Raw genomic sequence first — 18,847 nt, 5'->3', positions numbered from 1 at the left:
ATAACTCCAAATTACAAATCCAAATCTTGAACAAGTTCCCCTGTTTCTAAACATTCAATTTCCCATGAATTTTTTTTAAATGAGCCTTTAAATTATCTTTCCTATTAAAACATTTCCCACAATTAATTTCTTCACATTGGAAAGGTTTTTCCAGTGAATGAGATTTTAAATGTCTCTTGACGTGTTCAGGTCTTTGAAATCTTGATTCACATATAGGACATTTATGTTTCTTTTTTGGATCAGTTTTATTATGTTCTTTATCTGATCTATTATTACGAACTTTTGGTCTTGTTACATTCAAGTTTTCTGGGATCGGGATCGTTACTGTGTCGTCTTCATTTGCTGTTGTTGTTGTGGTTGTAGTAGATTCTTCTGAGGATTGGAGAGATGTATTTGATTTTTCTTCTTCTGAATCTTGTGTTTTAGATTTTGGTGATTTACGTTTTGATTTTGTGGGTTTTGATTTGGGTTTAGATGATATTGATTCCTTTTTAATTTCTTCTTCTTGTGCTGGTTGAGTTTGACGATGATCTTTAGTTGAGAAAGTAACCATTGGTGGTAATAAACTTGGAGTTGTGTTTGAAGTGGAAGTTGATGAAGTAAATTCAGTATGATGATCAGTTTGTTGCTCTTGATCATATTCATCATCCTGTTGCTGTTGATCAAATTCAATTGAATTATCTAGATTCAAAGAAATTTGTGAATATTCAACACTATTTGAAAATGATTTTTTGGAATTATTTTGAGTTACATAGTTATTGAAAGGCGATGTAATTGATGGATTAAATGTTTGAATCAGTTTATCATCATTTTCGAAAGTAGTAGAGTCTAATTCTTGCTTAAACTCAGGCAGTAATAAATCTATCTTAGGAGCTGGTCGTGATAACATCCCACTAATTGAGGCTTCACTAAAACTATTTACAGGTTGTGGTCTTTGCATTGTAAATTGTTGTTGTTGTTGTTGCTGTTGTAATTGTTGTTCCTTTTTCTGTTTTCTAAATAAATTTGAATAAGATTTAGCCTTTTTTAGTTGTTTAACTGCATCATTTTCTTGATTATCTATATTATTAGGGTTTAAATATGAATTATCAGTGTTTTGTTTATAAGGACTGAAAAAAGTTGATTGTGAAGATTTTAATTTATATGAACCTGGTGTTAATAATGGTGTTGAATTAACATCATCTTCATTTTCATCATCAAATGAAGAAATCAATTGTGATGGAGTATAAAATGGATTTAATGCTGATGAGTTATATGACAGTGCAGAATTTGTTTTAGAAGCTAATGCCGCAGCCGCTGCATCTAATGAAACTTTTGATCTTGATCTTGCATGACCTTTTGTTAATTTTGCTGGTGTTTTGGAAACTTTATTGAATGCAGTAGTTGCTAAATTAATAGGTGAAAATGATGGTGCACAATTTCTCATTGGTGTGTTGTATGATGATACCGACATAGATTTATTTCTTCCTGCTCTTCTAGGTGTAGAAGTGAAACTATGCTGTTGTTGATGATGATGCTGCTGTTGATACGTCTGGTTTTGTTGGTATTGCTGTTGTTGTTGATACGGCAAAGAATTTTGAATTTGCTGTTGATATTGTTGATTTGGAGATTCAAATGATGGTATAGAATCTAATGAATAAATTGTATTAGATGAAAATGAATTGGGTATAAGATTTGAACCATCATTAATTGGAGCATCTTGGTTTATAGATACAATTGAATGATTATGTTGATGATTATATTTATTTTGTCGATAGTTTGAATGATTAAAATTTGACATAGTTTCATCTAATGAAATATTTCTTGAATGATTGAATTTTAAATTGGTACTATCCATATTTGAAGTATCAAGTACATTAATTCCTAAACCTGAATCATCAGTTATGAAAAATTTATTATCTGGTAAATTTGTAGAAATCGGTACTACTTCATTTTCAAGCATGGGTGTATCATTATTATTGTAGATTTGTTTATTGTTATTATTATTTCCTCCAGAGGTATAATAATTTTGTTTTTCTTGTAAATTTATATTTTGTGAATATAACGGTGGTATCTGTTGTGTTGATTGTTGTTGTTGTTGTTGTTGTTGTTCGTGTTGTTGTAGTTGATTTTGGGAATTGAAATTTTGACTATTATTCAAAGTCAATGCAATTAAATCATCATTTCGATTCAAATTACCACCAAATTGATTATTATTATGACTATTAAAGTGTGTATTATTAATACTATTATTATTATTTATAAATTGTTGTTGATATTGATTATGTTGTAAATTTACAGTTTGATCATAAATATCAAAATTTAAAGTAGATTCATCATATTGTTGTGCTAATTGAGTTGGTGAACTTAATAAAAATTTATCCATTATGAGTTTCAATCAATAATATCTCGAGAAATTGTTGTGAAATGGTTGTAATTAGGATTTGTAGTATAATTGATTCGGAAAAGTCTATTTTAGTGATTACTTGATCTGAATTTTTTAAATTAAAGAAATGGTTTTAGTAAAATAACTTGTTAATAAGTTAAACGATAGATTAAATTGACAATTATTAAAATGGAGTTAGGTTTTCATGAATATTATTTGGTTTGATTGTAAATTTATGATTTTTTTAGAATATTAAATTAATATTGTTTTTATAAAGATTAAGCGAATGATTTAATATTGGAGATAATTTTAAATTTTGAAATTTTTTTCAAAAAATAGTTGATTGATTATTCTTAGATGCTTTGATAAGATTTAAGTAAATGATTAATAAAAATAGACTATAAGTAAGTTGAGTTGGTTGAAAAGCAAAAAGATGATTGAATGAAAATGAAAGAAAAATTTGGTTGTAAAAAAAAAAAATAATAAATTTATTTAATTTATTTATTTTATTAAGTAATAATTTTAATAGTGTTACTTTACAATAAATAAAAAAATTAAATGCTTAGGTATTTTTCTAATCTTAGTTAAATTTATAAAGTAATGAATAAAGAACGAATTAATGTAAGACAGTCTTTGTAATCAATTGAAGATTAAAGAAGAAGGATCCAACCAAATGTTATAAGCCTTCGTTTATACTTCAATTAGTTAAAGAGAGATCAAATTTACTAAAATAAATAGAACTTTTTTTTGTTTTTTAGTACTTTATAAATTATTTGCTATTAAAAGAAATAATTTAATTAATATTGTGAAATTTAATTCGGACAAAAAATTCAATAAATTTTTTACGATTAAATTAGAGGAATTAATTGAATATTCCATTAACTCATATTGATCAAATTTATTCATTTAATAATCAATCGATCTTGAAATCCAATTGCAAGTAATTATTATAGAGGCTATTGTTAATTGAATTTAAGTAAATTGTCTTTGTGTAACTTTGGTCTGGGTTGAATAGACAATTCAAAAAGTTACACAAAATGCGTAAAAAATAATTTAAGAAAATAAAAAAATAAAGAATCTGAGACGCGTATTGTTTTAAAAATGTTTTATAATCTTATCAATAAATTTATATCTCGTAAGTATAATCTTATATTACAATGTTTTATATATTCATACTCTTTAAGTATTGATCAATTAACAACTACAACAACAATCATACGTTTCATTCAATAAAAACTTTTTTTTCCCTCTCGATTGTAAATACTAATCTTCACAAAATTGTCAAGCAAACAGAAAAATTTTTTATTTTTTTTTTCTATTTGCCTCGAAATTTCCATAGCCTCTATTCACAAAAACCTACTAATTTACCAATACTTTTTAATTAATTAGCCTTAAACATTTTCATATGAAACTGTAGATTGGTAGAAGCTTCTAATTACTGATTAAGCGATGTAGTTTACATTCTAGATTTGAGTTTCGTTAATTCAATTCTAAGGTATCTCTAATTGAAGATTATTTACTTTATTTTTAATTATAGGCTAGTTAATTTATTTTTGTAGGTACACAAATTTACGAAAGTTTATGTCTTAATAATACTTTGATTTGTAATTAATATTTTATGTAAAAAAAACCAATTGGAACAAATTAAGAGAGTGAGTACAATTGCAATATACAGTTTCATAAATTAATCAACGATATTCACAACTCAAGCATATATATGACATCTGATTATATTAGACTTTAATAAATTCAGTCTTTTTCCCCAAAAAAAATTATTGAATTCTTGTGACATCATAAGTTATACTCTTAATTTCAAGATCAAACAATATAAAACACTCTATTTTTTTAATGCAAAGAATTTCATGTAATTAACTCCGCTTACAAGAACAATTTCTTATTTTAGTAAACTTAGGTGGCATCTCATGATAAATTGAGCACAATTCCTCATAATTCCTTGATGTCTTTAATTATTTCTTTTGCTGTCCAAGATTTTGTCCTTTTTCCGTTACATCCATTAACCAATTTTTTTGTAGTACTTTGAATTTTTCATTGATTCGCAACTGTGCATATACTTTGATTTGATACCCGACTCTTCTTTTCTTCTATTTTTTTTTTTTTAATTACATAATTATAACATAACCAATCAATATTTACTGTTACTAATTTTAGAAGTTTTTTTTACATGTTGATACTTTCTAGTTTTTTCATACGAGATAAAAAGTAATTTTCGAAATGTATTAGAAAAAACTCTATCCTTGTTTCAAGAAAGTCAATAAGCTAAATATGCGGAACTTTAGGGAATTTCTATTACGATGAATTGGGATAATCCTATTTATTCTACTAATTGTATTTGCTGTTGAGTATATATTTCAGTGTCTGTTGTTAATCAAGTCTCATGATTTCTGACACACAGACAATTTTTTTTTGTTTCATTTTTGTGTTGCAAAAGGTAGCGTTTTGTTTTGGGTGCAAAATAGCAAAAAAAAAAGTTTAATTTGATTAATTACGTACGTATGTTATTAATATACTATTTAAAGCATATATAATTAATGCATGTAATTTATAAAAATGTTTTGCTTGAATTGAATAATTTTATAAGAAGTCTTAATAATGATTATGATGACTAAGATTCTATTAGCAGTGTAGATCTGAAGTTGACATGAGAAGCCGAAGCCGAGTTATTATTTGTCACTTCAATTAGTGGCGATTTATAAATGTCAAATATTCAAGACACTTTAGTTAAAATTGAGTTAATAGTCGAGCGTACTCAATAAATTAGAACTTAACCGAGTATTAAACCCTTCAAGCTAGAATTTGTTAACAAGTCTTTACTGGTTGTAGAATTCATTTTGAAAATTAAGGTTTTAATAACTCTTTTCGGAAATCTACGCCCAGGAGTAATTCGGTTATATATATTTTTATACACGTTTAAAACCGGTTGAAAAGGAATACATAACTCTAAAAAATTATTCATTTCAATGTTCAAGGGCCCAATTGGTTACAATTGATTGAACTGGGGTCGAGGAAGAGTTAAAAAAATTCAATTCCATATTCTTCTTTGTATGTATTTATATGTAAATGTATATTGAAAAAACTATATTCTTAACTAAATTATTAGCAAATTTTTTTAATTCCTCTATGGGTTTTGATCAACAAAGTCAACACCTTTTTTAATATTACCAATTAAAGTATCTTTAGCAGTTTTAACTAAACCTTCTTCATAATCAGATAATTCACCTAATGGATGAACTTTTTGAACACCTTCTGGACCTAAAGTAACTTTTGATGAGAAAAATTCAACACCTTCATCTTTAAATAATGGTGAATCAACAAAAGTACATTCAATAATATCTTTTTCACCAGCTAAACCATTTAATAAAGAACCAGTGAATCTTGCACCTGCTTGAGCCATTGATAAAGTAGCTGATCCAGCACCATCTTTAGCTTTAACAACTTCATCACCACCAAATTGAATTCTATTTACTAAAGAATCTCTTACATCAGTTGGTAAATCTTTATGAGTAGTTTGTGATAATAATGGAATAATAGTAATACCTGAATGACCACCAACAACTGGAACATGTTCATTAACTGGATTAGTATGAGCAACTTCAGAAACAAATCTTGCAGCTCTTAAAACATCTAAAGTAGTAACACCAAATAATTTTTTTGGATTATAAACTCCTTTTGATTTAAAAACTTCAGCAACAATTGGAACTGTTGAATTAACAGGATTTGAAATAATAGCTAAAGCAGCATTTGGAGCATAATCAGCAGCAGCTTTGGCTAAATCTCTAACAATTGATGCATTAGTATTAAATAAATCATCTCTTGTCATACCTGGTTTTCTTGGTACACCAGCTGGTATAACAATAACATCAGCATCAGTTAAAGCTTCTTTTAATTGATCTGGATTATAACCTTTAACAGTTGAATTAGTTGGTACATGACTAACATCTGCAGCAACACCAGGTGCACCTTTAATATCATATAAAGCTAAATCAGTAACTTTATGATTTAATTTTAATAATAATGATAATGGTTGTCCAATACCTCCACCAGCTCCTAAAACGGCAACTTTATAAGCATTTGAAGCAGATGATGAAAATGATCTTGTAGCAACTTTTGAAAACATTTTTATTTTGATATGTATATAATCAATTGAGTTTGATTGAATTGAAGAAGATTAAAAAGAATAAAAAAAAAGAGTATACAAAGAGGATTGAAAAATTGAACGGTACAATAGAATTAAATTTCACTCATTTTTAAATATTTTTCACAATATTAAAAAACTGTGTATTGTACTAACTAATAATAATTTTTGATACTAAATATAAAAATTTAATTACCGAGAGAATTTTATTAATTAAAAATTAACCAATTAAAATTTATTATTAAATATTTTTCTAAGTTGTATGCTACCAATTTTTTTGTTAATAATACTACCCCAGATTTCAGATTTTCAGTTGCAAAAATTGAACTATAGTGTGATAAATTTTGATTCAGCGTTCAGAAAGTACCAAAATTATGGTATAGAGTACCCGTACTATAATGATCAAGCTGCCAAAACATCAAGCAATCGAATTAATCTAGTTTGGCTAAATATGCATATTAACCATTGCATTTTGAGGTGGAATTCACTGAATTGAATAAATCTAATTTGTATACGCCTCTATATCTATTTAAATAAAATCATATAGCATAGGATACAAAGTTATATATAGTTTTGAAGATTGTAAGCTACTTCGAGATCAATTAACTTGAGAATTTGAATTAATTAAAATATTAGCCAATTAACACGACTAATTTCAAGTGTTTAATTTATTAATAATAAAATTTTTACTTTTAATAAATTCTTTATCTAACACATTTCTTCAATTATTAATTTTTCAATAATGTTCAATTTTTTCATGATTTATAATTATTTGATTACTTTTTAATTTTTAGAAGTAAGGACGATCTCGACAAAGAGGTAGATAAATAGATGAATGAAATCAAATAGGTCAATCATATCATTATCTTCTAATTAGATTTGGAATACCCTCCATTTTTTAGTAGGTTGGGCAAAATGATCGAACTGGTATTTAAGAACATTTTGCATTGAGATTTTTGATTTGTCAGTTTTTTTTGGATTTGATCAAATAAACTCACATTTGATTATTTAATTCATTAGTTATTGATATATTTAATAAATCAATTTTTTCTGACTTTAATGTTTTGTTTCTGCCAGGCAATTAATAATTTGATTTTATTAACAGAGCCGTCAGGACAAATTTTGTCTTTTACATAATTAGACTTCGTCTGCTATTGGGCGTTCAGATAGGCACTCTTGGCATCATTTTTTAAACCTTGAAAAAAGAATGTTATTCAATTACAAAGTGGGAAAATCAAGCTTCTTTTCGAAATGTCAAATTTATTTTAGTTGAATTTTTTTGATTAGTTGAATTGATTTTTTGTACTTGAATTATCCTGTCTGATTACGACTTAGATTTAGTTTTTCAAAATGTTGAATGAAAGCATCATGAATAGTTCTTTATCATTCACAATGTGTTTAGTAGCACCTGTGTCTAAATGAATGTTTTGTTTATTTCGAATAGTTTAGAAAGGTTTAAGTATGAAAAAAATTATAAACTGTCACCACTAATATCAGCACAATTTAGTAATACTTCAATAGAATCTGATCAAAGTCCAATATTTTTTGTTGAATTCCTTCATTCTGTTAATGATATTTGTATCTGGGTTGATGTGTATACTATTAAAATGATTAAATAAACGTATTTATGTATCTGTATTTCAAATTTTTTTAAAAGCGATGTATGTCTACCTCTACGTCTGTTTTTAAGTCAATCGGTCTCGATTCACATTATTTTAAAATAATTCTCTAAATTCTACAAAGTGAATTTTTTTAGTGAATTTGGCTGCAAAAAATTCAGGTTGAAAAAATCATTACATCTAACATATTTAAATCTCCAATTTCGAGACTTTTTGAAAAATGCAATGCAATGATCCGGTAAAGCATTATTTATAGAAGACTGGTTGATGTTTGAACAAGCACCTACATTTGCTACATCTAAAGTAAAAGTATTACAACTTACTTAAATTCAAATTCATGACATATTTAATCAAAGAAACGACTGTGAATTTTCCACATGCTTAGTCATATAGTCATATTAATTGGTTAGAGCTCAGAATTCATAATTGAGCTATTCGAAGATGTTTTTCATGAGCTTTTGTAAATTAACTCAATAAGTTTCTATTTAGTTGTAATTTATTTAGTTGTATTTAAAATTTTTGACATAAAGTGTCAAATTTGCACGACTTAATGCTAGTTTTTTGTTTGGAAAATTTTTATTTTGTTACAGCGTCGACCACAACCAAAATAGCATTACAAAGTTACATTTGGTGTTGGAATGCAAGCTTTCGATTAAATTGTTGAAAACTATTGAGTCTTGATATATGTTCATGATGTCCGTCTTAATCTTTCATTCGTTATAATCAGAGAGAACATGTTTTTATATATATAATCGGTATTACATGGTTATTTGTATAAAAGTTTAGATTGTTTATCTCCACAAATTTGATTTTGCCGGTTTCTTTTGAATTTAATCAAATAAATCATAGATTGATTTTTGAATTTATTAGTTATTGAAATAACGAATCAGATTTTGTGGATTGACAGCTCATCAGTTCTTAAAAGTATTGGGTAAAATCTTTTGGGCTAAGCTTTTTACTATATAGACTCTGACATAGCTCAGCACTGGATTGGGTATAATCAATTACAAAGGTGAAAAAGCTATCTTCTTTTCGAAATGTCAAATAGTCTAACTCGATATTGTTTCAATGATTGAAAATTTTGATAATTTTTTGATTGGTTGAATATGCTTTTTGTACTTGAAGTATATCCTTTCCTGGAATATTTTATATTTTTAAAAACCAAACCATAATTTATTAATTTATTATATGGGTCCAAGTCACAAATCCCTAAACCACAAACATCTAAATTGTCGCAACGATTTTTCAAAATATATAAAGTGTTGAAAGAAGGATTTCTTTTTGAACGAAGTAAATAAAGCAGTTGTTGCATTAGGTTTTAGTACTAATTGAGAAAGAGGGGTTTTTTATGGAATACAGTAACGGTTAACGATAATTTAATAATTATATGTTGATCCTTGAGATTCCAGATTGTAATTTCGTTTTAATCCTTGAAATTAATGTTGCGTCAGAATCCAAAATTGCAGATTTGTATCTTATTTTTCTTATTTGATGAATATATGTATTTATGTATCTGTACGTTTATTAAATCATTAGTAGATGGAAACTCTACCTTTTCTACCTTCAATAAGCCAGATGTCTAAGTTCAGGAGAATTACTAGTCAGTTCAATTCAAGTTTCTTTTTATCAATATGTATATTGATGGAAGCACTCATTGTCGTCCTATTTCGTAATTTTGAACCAGCAATATTACGTTTGATTCTCTTCACTCTTTAAAAGGTTATGTCATGTACTTAATGTAAACGAAATGGGTCCACAATGAAAATGAACTAAATATTCTGTGTCTATGAAGTTTTCGAGTTGAAATCAATGTAGGATCTATAAATTTCATCTAGAAGGACAACCACACAAAAAATATAGAGTTTTCAATACCGATTGATAAAAAAATTAGGCTAAACTTAGCTTTTACTTAATTGTTGATAATTGATTTGTACCAGTCACTGGTCTAGAGAATAATGGAAGAAGTTGAATAATTCTTCAAACTCTTTAAGAGAAAAATATCCCTAGCCTCTCTTACAACCAAGACATTCTCTTTTAAGAAAATACTTTGTTTATGAATTTACAAATCAAAAAATATCTGATTCTATGTAACTTTATGTAATTTATGAAACAGAACACAAAACCAATTTGTAACATCATGTTTATAGTGGAAATCTTTATTCTACGAAAACTGGACTACATTATCTAACGAGTTCACTTACTTTATTAACATATGTCTCTAGACGTATAAAAGAATCTATAATGCTTATATTAACTACTAGTCTTCTTCACTAAACTTACGGACAACTCAAAAAAAAAATAATTAACCAATTGTTGAACAAATTTTTAAACAGCCGTATATCCACCGTCCACTGCAATATCAGCTGCTGTAGTATAAGAAGCTGCATCTGACGCGAGATATACATACACTCCCACAATTTCAGAAACATTCGCTAATCTACCTAGTGGTGTTAGTTGGCACCATTTTCCAACTAAGTCTTTATCAGCATACTCCACCATTTTTGTACTTATATAGCCAGGAGAAACTGAATTAACCCTTGCGAAAGGAGCCCATTCAACAGCTAATGATTTTGCTAAATGCTTAACTGCAGCTTTTGAAGTATTATATGCAGCTAATGGTTGCGGAATATTAACTATACTACCTGACATTGATGAAGTTATAATTAAATTACCAAATCCTTGTTGTTTAAAAATTTGTCCAATTGCATGTGCACAATAAAATACAGCATTAACATTTACATCTATAAGTTTTTGCCATTTACTTAAATCTAATTCATCAATTAATGGACCACTTTCCCAAATTATTCCGGCATTAGCAACAAAAATATCAATTTTACCAAAATCTTTTTTAATTTCATTAATTACTTCTTTAACATCATCTGCATTAGTTATATCTGCCTTATAAGCTTTTGCTTTAACTCCATATTTTTCTTCTAAATACTTGGCTTTGTCATCTGCAGGCGTCGAGTTATACCATATAGCTACATCAGATCCCGCTTGACAATAACCCTCGGCAATTGCAAAACCCAAGCCAGCTGAACCTCCCGAGATTGATGCTACTTTACCTTTTAATGAAAATAAATCAAGAATACCTTTATTTGGTGGAGTATATTTAGTTGGTAATGGACCTAATTCTGGATTACAATATGATTTGATTTCGTCTGAACTCATGATATTTTGTTTTTACTTATTTAGTTTGAGGTTGAATTAGAAAAAAAATGAAGTGATAACAACTTTAATTTATAACTGAAGAAATTACGAATCAATTGATTCATTTTTCAAATCTATGACATAATATAACTGTCAAATAAGAATCTAAAATTAGGTATAGTTGCTTTTGAAAAATATCAAAACAATACACAAAAATTAGATTGCAAATTTACGAACAATTAAATTATTCGGAGTTTCTAGTAGAGCTAATATTTTTTTGGAAAAAGTTGTGAAGGTAGAAACGTATCTTCATCAATTTGAACTATAACACATAGAATAAAACCAACCTGGGATTCTGTTTCCTGTCTACCATACAAATAAAGTTGAAGGTTGAACTGATGTGAATGTATTTCAATACGAGCTTTGAAGTTCCTCTACTGATTAGTCAAACAAGCAAATATTAAAAATGATAGTGCTGGAGGAGTATTATCCATAAATTTAAACTGTTGCTGAAGAGGCGATTTTTAGAAAGTTGATTTGACAATAAAACGGTCTATATTTTAATAAGTAATGTTTCATATCTTGAGCCGCATCAATTACTTTTTTTAGTGTTGTTTTCATTTCTTATAAAAAAATATATTTATAACTTAGAGTAGTGATTTTGAAACAAGTAACAAACAATAACAATCAATCATAACAAAACAATGGATGAAACACCACAAGAAGTCCCACTATATTCAATGGACATACCGCACATAGCAGCAGTTGAACTACCGTTACGTGTTAAAAATGAACAAAAGGCAATTGATGCACTTGGTGGAAAAAATAAAATATCTGATTCAATTAAAGATTCAGCAATACCAATAGAATTAAAATTAAGAAAAGATCCTTTCCAACATCCTATAAAAGCTGCATATTCTGCAAATGAAAGAGTAGTTTTAAAAATTCAAATCAAGAAAGATATAGTTAAACAAAATCCAACTAAATCAATTCAAGAATTATTACAATTAAATGAAGTAAAACCTAAAATCCAACCAGTTGCCATAATAGATAAGACTTATAGATTTAGAGCAATGAGTGATTTTCAAATAAGTACTAAGCACAATAAAATGTTACAAGATTTGAAGAAAAATGTATTAGACGCAACAAATTATCAAACCGTCAAGGATTACGTAGCTGATCATAATTATTTTAATAATAAATCAGATTTAAATAATGAATATTTTGAAAATAGAGATCATATGTTACCACCACCTCCATTATTTTCACATATTAATTACCCATACAATTATAAATATCAAAAAAATCCAGTAACTGCCGTGGTAAAAGATGAAAAAAGTGGTGATTTAAAAGTTGTTTCTAAAAAATCATCTATAAAATTACATACTATACTTATTCCATATGAAACAGAACCACCAAAACAACCACCAAGTTTATTAACCAAGAATTACGAAGAATTGATAAAAAACCATCCACCAAGAGGTAGTCATGATGATATTTTAATAAGATGTATAGAATGGGTAAAAGAAATATTCGAAATAAAACCAATTTGGTTAAGACGTCAATTAGTTGATATAATACCCGAAGAATTTAAAAGACATCTTAAATTAGCATTACCTTATGTTACTTATTTATATCGAAGTGGACCTTGGAGATTTTGTAATATTAAAATTGGAATTGATCCAAGATTAGATTCTAAATATTGGATTTATCAAACTGAATATTTTAGAGTTATTGGTAGAAAATCAGAAGAAAACGAAAATTCTAAAAAAATAATCCCCAAAACATTAGAAGATTTAAAATATAAAATTTCTATATCACAACATGAATTTTTTGATGGAGTAAATTTACCAAGTGCAATAACATTTCAAATTGGTGATATTATAGATATGGACATAACATCAGTTATAACTAATCATAAACAAAATATGGGTAATGATTTTTTAAAAGATGCACCAGATGTTTATTCTGGATGGGTAAATAAACAAACTATGGACCTAATTAGAAAAATTATGAGGTATAAATTAAATTGTTTAGTAAATGAACAACCAATAGATCAAAATAAGATATATAAATTTACAACTTTGAATTTTAATAAAGAAGATACAACTGAAAAAGAAAATGAAGAACTTGAAGATGAACCTATTGATGATACTGTTATAAATAATGAAATCGGAGATGGTGATGAAGAAATAGAAGAAGATGTAGATGATGAATTGACTAATGTTAATGAAGAAGATGTTATTGCAATAATTAAAAAATTAAATCCTGAAAATTATCAACAATTGAGTCATTTAGTAGGTTTCATAAAACAAGATAATCTCGATCTTGATTAGTTTATAGAGTATCTATTAGATTCAATATAATCAATGACTTATGAAAAATTTTAAGCTTGTAGATATTTCTTAGCAACTCATTGGTTAGGACAAAAAACAGTAAATACTATTTATCTGCAAATTCTCTAAACTTTACAGCAATGAGACCTAGCCAACTCCAAATTTTTATCTTCAATTGAAACTTTGCAACACCTTAAATGTTTTGTAAAATCCACGACATACAATTTTTTACCAGAAAAGCAAAAAAATAAAAAAAAAAATTGCAGCAAATATTAAAAACTTATTCCAAATCGCCATTAAATTAATCACCAAAAAACACAACAAAATCAAAACAATGTTCGGATTAGGAGGATCATCAGCCCCACAAATCAGCTCCCAAGCGAAATTACAAGCAGCAGAAGCAGAATTAGATATGGTTACAGGAATGTTTAATTCATTAGTATCTCAATGTCATCAAAAATGTATTTCAAAAACATATAATGAATCAGATATAACAAAACAAGAATCATTATGTTTAGATAGATGTGTTGCTAAATATTTTGAAACTAATGTTCAAGTTGGTGAGAATATGCAAAAATTAGGTCAAAGTGGTCAATTTATGGGTAGAAGATAATATAATTAGAAATTTTTTTTATTTAATTTAATATAAGAAACTTGTATATATACAGAAATCACATTTAGTTTAATCCAAAAGCTTTTTGTAATCTTAATTTAATCCCTTCAAACAGATTAAGTTTAGGTCTAACATCAAGCCAAACTTGATTATTTTCACCATTATAAAAATCAATAACATATTCAATTTCTAAACCACACCTATTGATTTTCCAATCATGTCTATCAAATGGTGGCTGTTGACCTATTATAGTTTTGAACCATGCTCTTGGTGTTTTTTTGGTGGAATCTCCACTAAATGAAGTTAAAGTTATTCCACCACATTGTTCAAGAGCTTTTTTGTAATTGATACCTTCCCACATTATAATATGTTTCCATGCTCTTTCATTTACTAAATTATGTATTGGAACGATTACTTTCATATCTGAAGAATCGGGATTCCAATTTTTTCGTTGCATAGCTTCGAAAAATTGTTTCTGACTTGGGTAAATCCAATTTGAATTTGATGATGTACGAGGTATAGAACTTATTTCTCTTTGAGTTGGTAAATTTATTTTGGTGGTGGTTTGATCTTGTAATGTATTTGTAATATTTGTAGAACCACATGTTTTTGTTGTTTCTATATCTTCTGGTATAGTTACTGATACTTTATTTAACCAGTTTGACCTTGCTTCATTATTTATTGGACATACTGGTTGATCATGTTGTGGTTGTGGTTGTGGTTGTGACTGTGAGGGATTTGTTGTCGGTGGTGTTGGTTCTTTATTGGATCCTGTTAGTTTCTGTAGCCAACTCTGTCTTGTAGAATGATCTACAGGACATTTTGGTTGATCTTCATTTGACATATTTTTAGATGTAGTGTTGCAAAATTACATAATTTTTTTTTTTTTTAGTTTGGTAAATTATATAATCGATTTTTTTACATTCAATATAAAGATAAATTAGTGAACTACAAGTTTTTCAAATTTATTTAAAATTTTATACATTTATGATTATTGCAAAAAACCCTTTTATATAACTTCAATCAATTTAATTAATCTATCATACCAATTATAAAACCTGATTTAACTATTACAGCAACATAAAACAATAATTTAAAAATTTACAAGCTAATTTATCTTATCATTTAAATTAGCAAAATGTTCATTTCTTCATCAACATCAAACATCTCCTTTTAACCTATGTTCTCTTATCTACCAAACATCTTCTTGATATCTATTTTGAACTTTCAAACTTCTAACTAATTCACTTGCTTTTTCCAAATCAATTTTTCTTTCTTGAGAGATTATTTTAATAAAAGCTTGTTGAACATCTCTTGCCATATGTGAGGCATCACCACATACATATATTATTGCACCTTGTTGTAATAAATCATTTATTTTTGTAGAGTTCTCCAAAATTTTATGTTGAACATAAACTTTTTTTGAAGTTGATCTTGAAAAAGCAGTTATTATTTCAAATTTATCACCTAATTTTTTAGCATATTCTGACCATTCATCTTTATATAAATAATCTTCATTTTCATTTCTACATCCATAAAATAATAATGATGATCCAATATTTACATCATTTTCTTGTTGTGTAATTCTTTCTCTTATAAATCCTCTTAATGGTGCTACTCCAGTACCTGGTCCAACTAAAATTATTGGAGTTTTAGAACTTGAAGGTAATTTGAAAGTTGATCTTCTTACATGGACTGGTAATTTATAATTATCATATTTTGAACGAGGACCTTTTAAATCATAAGTAACTAAAGGTTTTTCAGTTGATTTATTTTTACTAATTTCAATATCTTTTAATAAATTTGTAACAACACCAGAAACAATTCTATTATCTGGTTCTATTTCAGTTTCAACTACTGCTGTTATATTTATAGTTGTTTTTTCTCTCATTGATGATGATGAAATTGAATAATAACGAGGAGTTAAATGTTGAACATTTTCAATTAAAAATTCAAATGGTACTTTATTCCATGGTTTTCCTGAAGATAAATATAATAAAGCATCAGCAATATTGAATTTTTTTGCAGTTATTTCTTCAGCATATTTTGATTTATCATTTGCTATAGTAGTTAATTTAGTTTTAGTTTCTTCATTAGGAGCAAAAGCTGCAATAGAAAGGAAAAATTGTCTTGATACTGGACCACTAATTTCTAAATGATGTCTTATAACTGCTTCATAAGTTATTGGAGTTGGGAATGGGATATGATAAGTTGAATCCAATGATTTTAATTCAAATACTTCATCTTTTTTATTTGTTAAATCAAATGTTTTTAAAAATAAATCAATTTTTTCATTACTATTTTGTGGCCATACAGCTAAATGATCACCAGTTGAATATTTTAAATTTGAATTACTTATATCAAATTCAACATGAACACATGATCTTTCCTTTGAATTAAATAATTCTTTAATTTTAGTAATTGGAGCTAAATATGGATGAGTATTATCAAATGGACCTTTTGTTAAATCGACACTTGCTTTAGTATCTATATATTTTTTATTTGGTTCACCTAATGATACTGATAAATCATCAATAGTTAAATCATCTCTTGGAATTAATTTTAAACTTGGTTCATATTTTAATTCTTTTTCTTCAAAATTTAAATTATTTCTTAAAGAATCAAATACACCATCTTTCCAACTTAAAAAATCTTCATCTAATGTACCTTTGCCATCATCACCTTCACCATATTCTGCAAATCTTTCTGCTCCCTTTTCCTCTAATTTTAAATCAACTTTTCTACCAATAGCATTATAAAATTCATAAGTTGAATTACCTAAACCAAAAACAGTAAATCTTAAAGTACTTAAAGTATCAGCTTCATTATCTAAAAATTCAATAAAATCAATAGCATTATCAGTTGGTTCACCTTCACCATAAGTAGCTAAAATGAAAAATACTAATATATCATCATTAATATCACCTAAATTATCCCATTCATAATCTGCAAAATCAGCAACCATTGTTTTTAAACCAAATCTTGAACTTAATTCTCTTGACATTTTATTTGAATAATCTTCAGCAGTACCAGTTTGTGAACCAAATACTAATAAAGCATTTTTATTATTCTTCTTTAGTGTTTCCAATATATTTCTTGAATTAGTACCACCATTTGAATCATTTGATAAAAATCCAGTTGTTTCTGGTTTTGTTATAAATTGATTTTTACCAAAATAAGCTGCAACTGCAACAACTAATATAATAACAACATATAAATCTAATGAATCTAATGCCATGGTTTTTTGTAAAGTAAATATCAATTGAAAGTATAGTAAGATTGAATTAAATGAAAAGCAAAATAACCAAAAAAGAAAGTGTTGTCAAAATTTTGTATTAAAGACTAAGGTAGTAAAAAAAAAAAAATTTAATATTGTAATATTGTAATATTGTATTATGTTTAATAATTTTTATTAGATATTAAAAATGTTGATTTAAGAAATTTGAAATTTTTCATAAGGAAAAATTAAAATTTTGATTCGGAGTATTAATATTTTTATTAAGTTAAAATTATACGAATAAACAAAGAAGTATGGAGTTAAACTTTTATTTATTTAAAAGGTGGGGCATAAATATTTAATACTAATTTACTTACTTTATTCAGAAGTATATTGAGTTATAGAATATTGCAACTTTCAATAAATTAATCTTTTGAATCTAGTTATAGATTTAATGATCTAAAAGTTGATTCATTATCTCTATTAAACTGAAGGGTTATGATTATAATTGTCATTTTACATTTCAATTCGTTTAAATTTAAAAATTATTCGCATTAATTATTTGAAAAAAAAAATTTAATTGGTGCAGATTAATGAAATTTTAATATTTAATATTTGTAACAATGAAATACAATAGAAAAGTAATAAAATTAGTAAATTGTCATATGATAATTCTAGATATTACATTTTTAAATTAATGAACATGAAACCATCAATTTTATTATAAATATAATGATCAATCTCTCAAACGTTCAATAGTCAATTATATTAGTCTTTTCTATACTTTTACAGAGATTGTCATGACTATTTTTTATAAGAATTATTTGGGTTAATTTTTTTGCATCAAAATTTGATATAATTTTAGTGATCAAATTAAATTATAGAACCGTTTTCCCCTTTTTTTACATACTAAGAACTGACCAATTTACTAATATAATCCAATCAAGCCTATCAATTATCTACTACATGGAATTTAGTCTGATCTAGCATTAGATTTGGCTTAAATTTTATACGCATAATATCGTTTCAAATTCTAATCTCATACTACCGGATTAATTAACAGAACTTTAAAATTTTATTAACTTTAAAAAAATACGTTGTAATCTAAATTTTATTGTTTAAATTCATGTATTAAACAATCTTTAGATAAAGGTTATAAATTCTATAGAAATTGTAATTTCATAAATTTAATCATATATTTATGTATTTATTTAACAGTGTCTTTTGATCAATTGTTGAACCCTTATGATTATTATATTAATAATTTTATGTAAATATTTTTGACATAATTATAAAAATAAAAATAAAACTAAATTTTAAAATTCTAATGCATAAATCGGAATTAAAAAATTAAATATTTTACTTTTTAAAATGTGGGGATATCTTATGCTACC

At 26.5% G+C, this 18,847-nt stretch overlaps 7 protein-coding genes across 7 annotated transcripts; 2 read left to right on the top strand and 5 right to left on the bottom strand. All coding sequences in view use genetic code 12, as the record gives it.

Annotated features, from left to right (window-relative positions):
- Positions 1-46: 46 nt before the first annotated feature.
- Positions 47-2,365, bottom strand: CAS5 (Cas5p; the record flags this gene model as incomplete). The annotated part of the gene is made up of 1 exon (XM_051762110.1): positions 47-2,365. One exon carries the CDS (start codon positions 2,363-2,365, stop codon positions 47-49), a length of 2,319 nt encoding a protein of 772 aa, XP_051621248.1.
- A 3,136-nt stretch (positions 2,366-5,501) lies between these two features.
- MDH1-1 (malate dehydrogenase) lies at positions 5,502-6,500 on the bottom strand (the record flags this gene model as incomplete). Its single annotated transcript, XM_051762108.1, has 1 exon — positions 5,502-6,500. One exon carries the CDS (start codon positions 6,498-6,500, stop codon positions 5,502-5,504), a length of 999 nt encoding a protein of 332 aa, XP_051621247.1.
- A 3,962-nt stretch (positions 6,501-10,462) lies between these two features.
- KGF54_001708 (SDR family oxidoreductase) lies at positions 10,463-11,308 on the bottom strand (the record flags this gene model as incomplete). Its single annotated transcript, XM_051762107.1, has 1 exon — positions 10,463-11,308. The coding sequence occupies one exon, from the start codon at positions 11,306-11,308 to the stop codon at positions 10,463-10,465; it is 846 nt and encodes a 281-aa protein (XP_051621246.1).
- A 683-nt stretch (positions 11,309-11,991) lies between these two features.
- Positions 11,992-13,623, top strand: KGF54_001707 (transcription factor TFIIIC subunit; the record flags this gene model as incomplete). The annotated part of the gene is made up of 1 exon (XM_051762106.1): positions 11,992-13,623. The coding sequence occupies one exon, from the start codon at positions 11,992-11,994 to the stop codon at positions 13,621-13,623; it is 1,632 nt and encodes a 543-aa protein (XP_051621245.1).
- A 334-nt stretch (positions 13,624-13,957) lies between these two features.
- Positions 13,958-14,236, top strand: TIM10 (protein transporter; the record flags this gene model as incomplete). Its single annotated transcript, XM_051762105.1, has 1 exon — positions 13,958-14,236. One exon carries the CDS (start codon positions 13,958-13,960, stop codon positions 14,234-14,236), a length of 279 nt encoding a protein of 92 aa, XP_051621244.1.
- A 64-nt stretch (positions 14,237-14,300) lies between these two features.
- CYT2 (cytochrome c1 heme lyase) lies at positions 14,301-15,080 on the bottom strand (the record flags this gene model as incomplete). The annotated part of the gene is made up of 1 exon (XM_051762104.1): positions 14,301-15,080. The coding sequence occupies one exon, from the start codon at positions 15,078-15,080 to the stop codon at positions 14,301-14,303; it is 780 nt and encodes a 259-aa protein (XP_051621243.1).
- Positions 15,081-15,428: 348 nt separating this feature from the next.
- NCP1 (Ncp1p) lies at positions 15,429-17,474 on the bottom strand (the record flags this gene model as incomplete). The annotated part of the gene is made up of 1 exon (XM_051762103.1): positions 15,429-17,474. One exon carries the CDS (start codon positions 17,472-17,474, stop codon positions 15,429-15,431), a length of 2,046 nt encoding a protein of 681 aa, XP_051621242.1.
- Positions 17,475-18,847: the final 1,373 nt, after the last annotated feature.

This window comes from Candida jiufengensis (genome assembly GCF_024610255.1).
Source record: "Candida jiufengensis strain CBS 10846 chromosome Unknown scaffold5, whole genome shotgun sequence".
NCBI classification, from domain to species: Eukaryota; Fungi; Ascomycota; class Pichiomycetes; order Serinales; family Debaryomycetaceae; genus Lodderomyces; species Lodderomyces jiufengensis.
The sequence above is the reverse complement of the archived record's forward strand: the minus strand, read 5'-3'. Positions and strand labels throughout refer to the sequence as shown.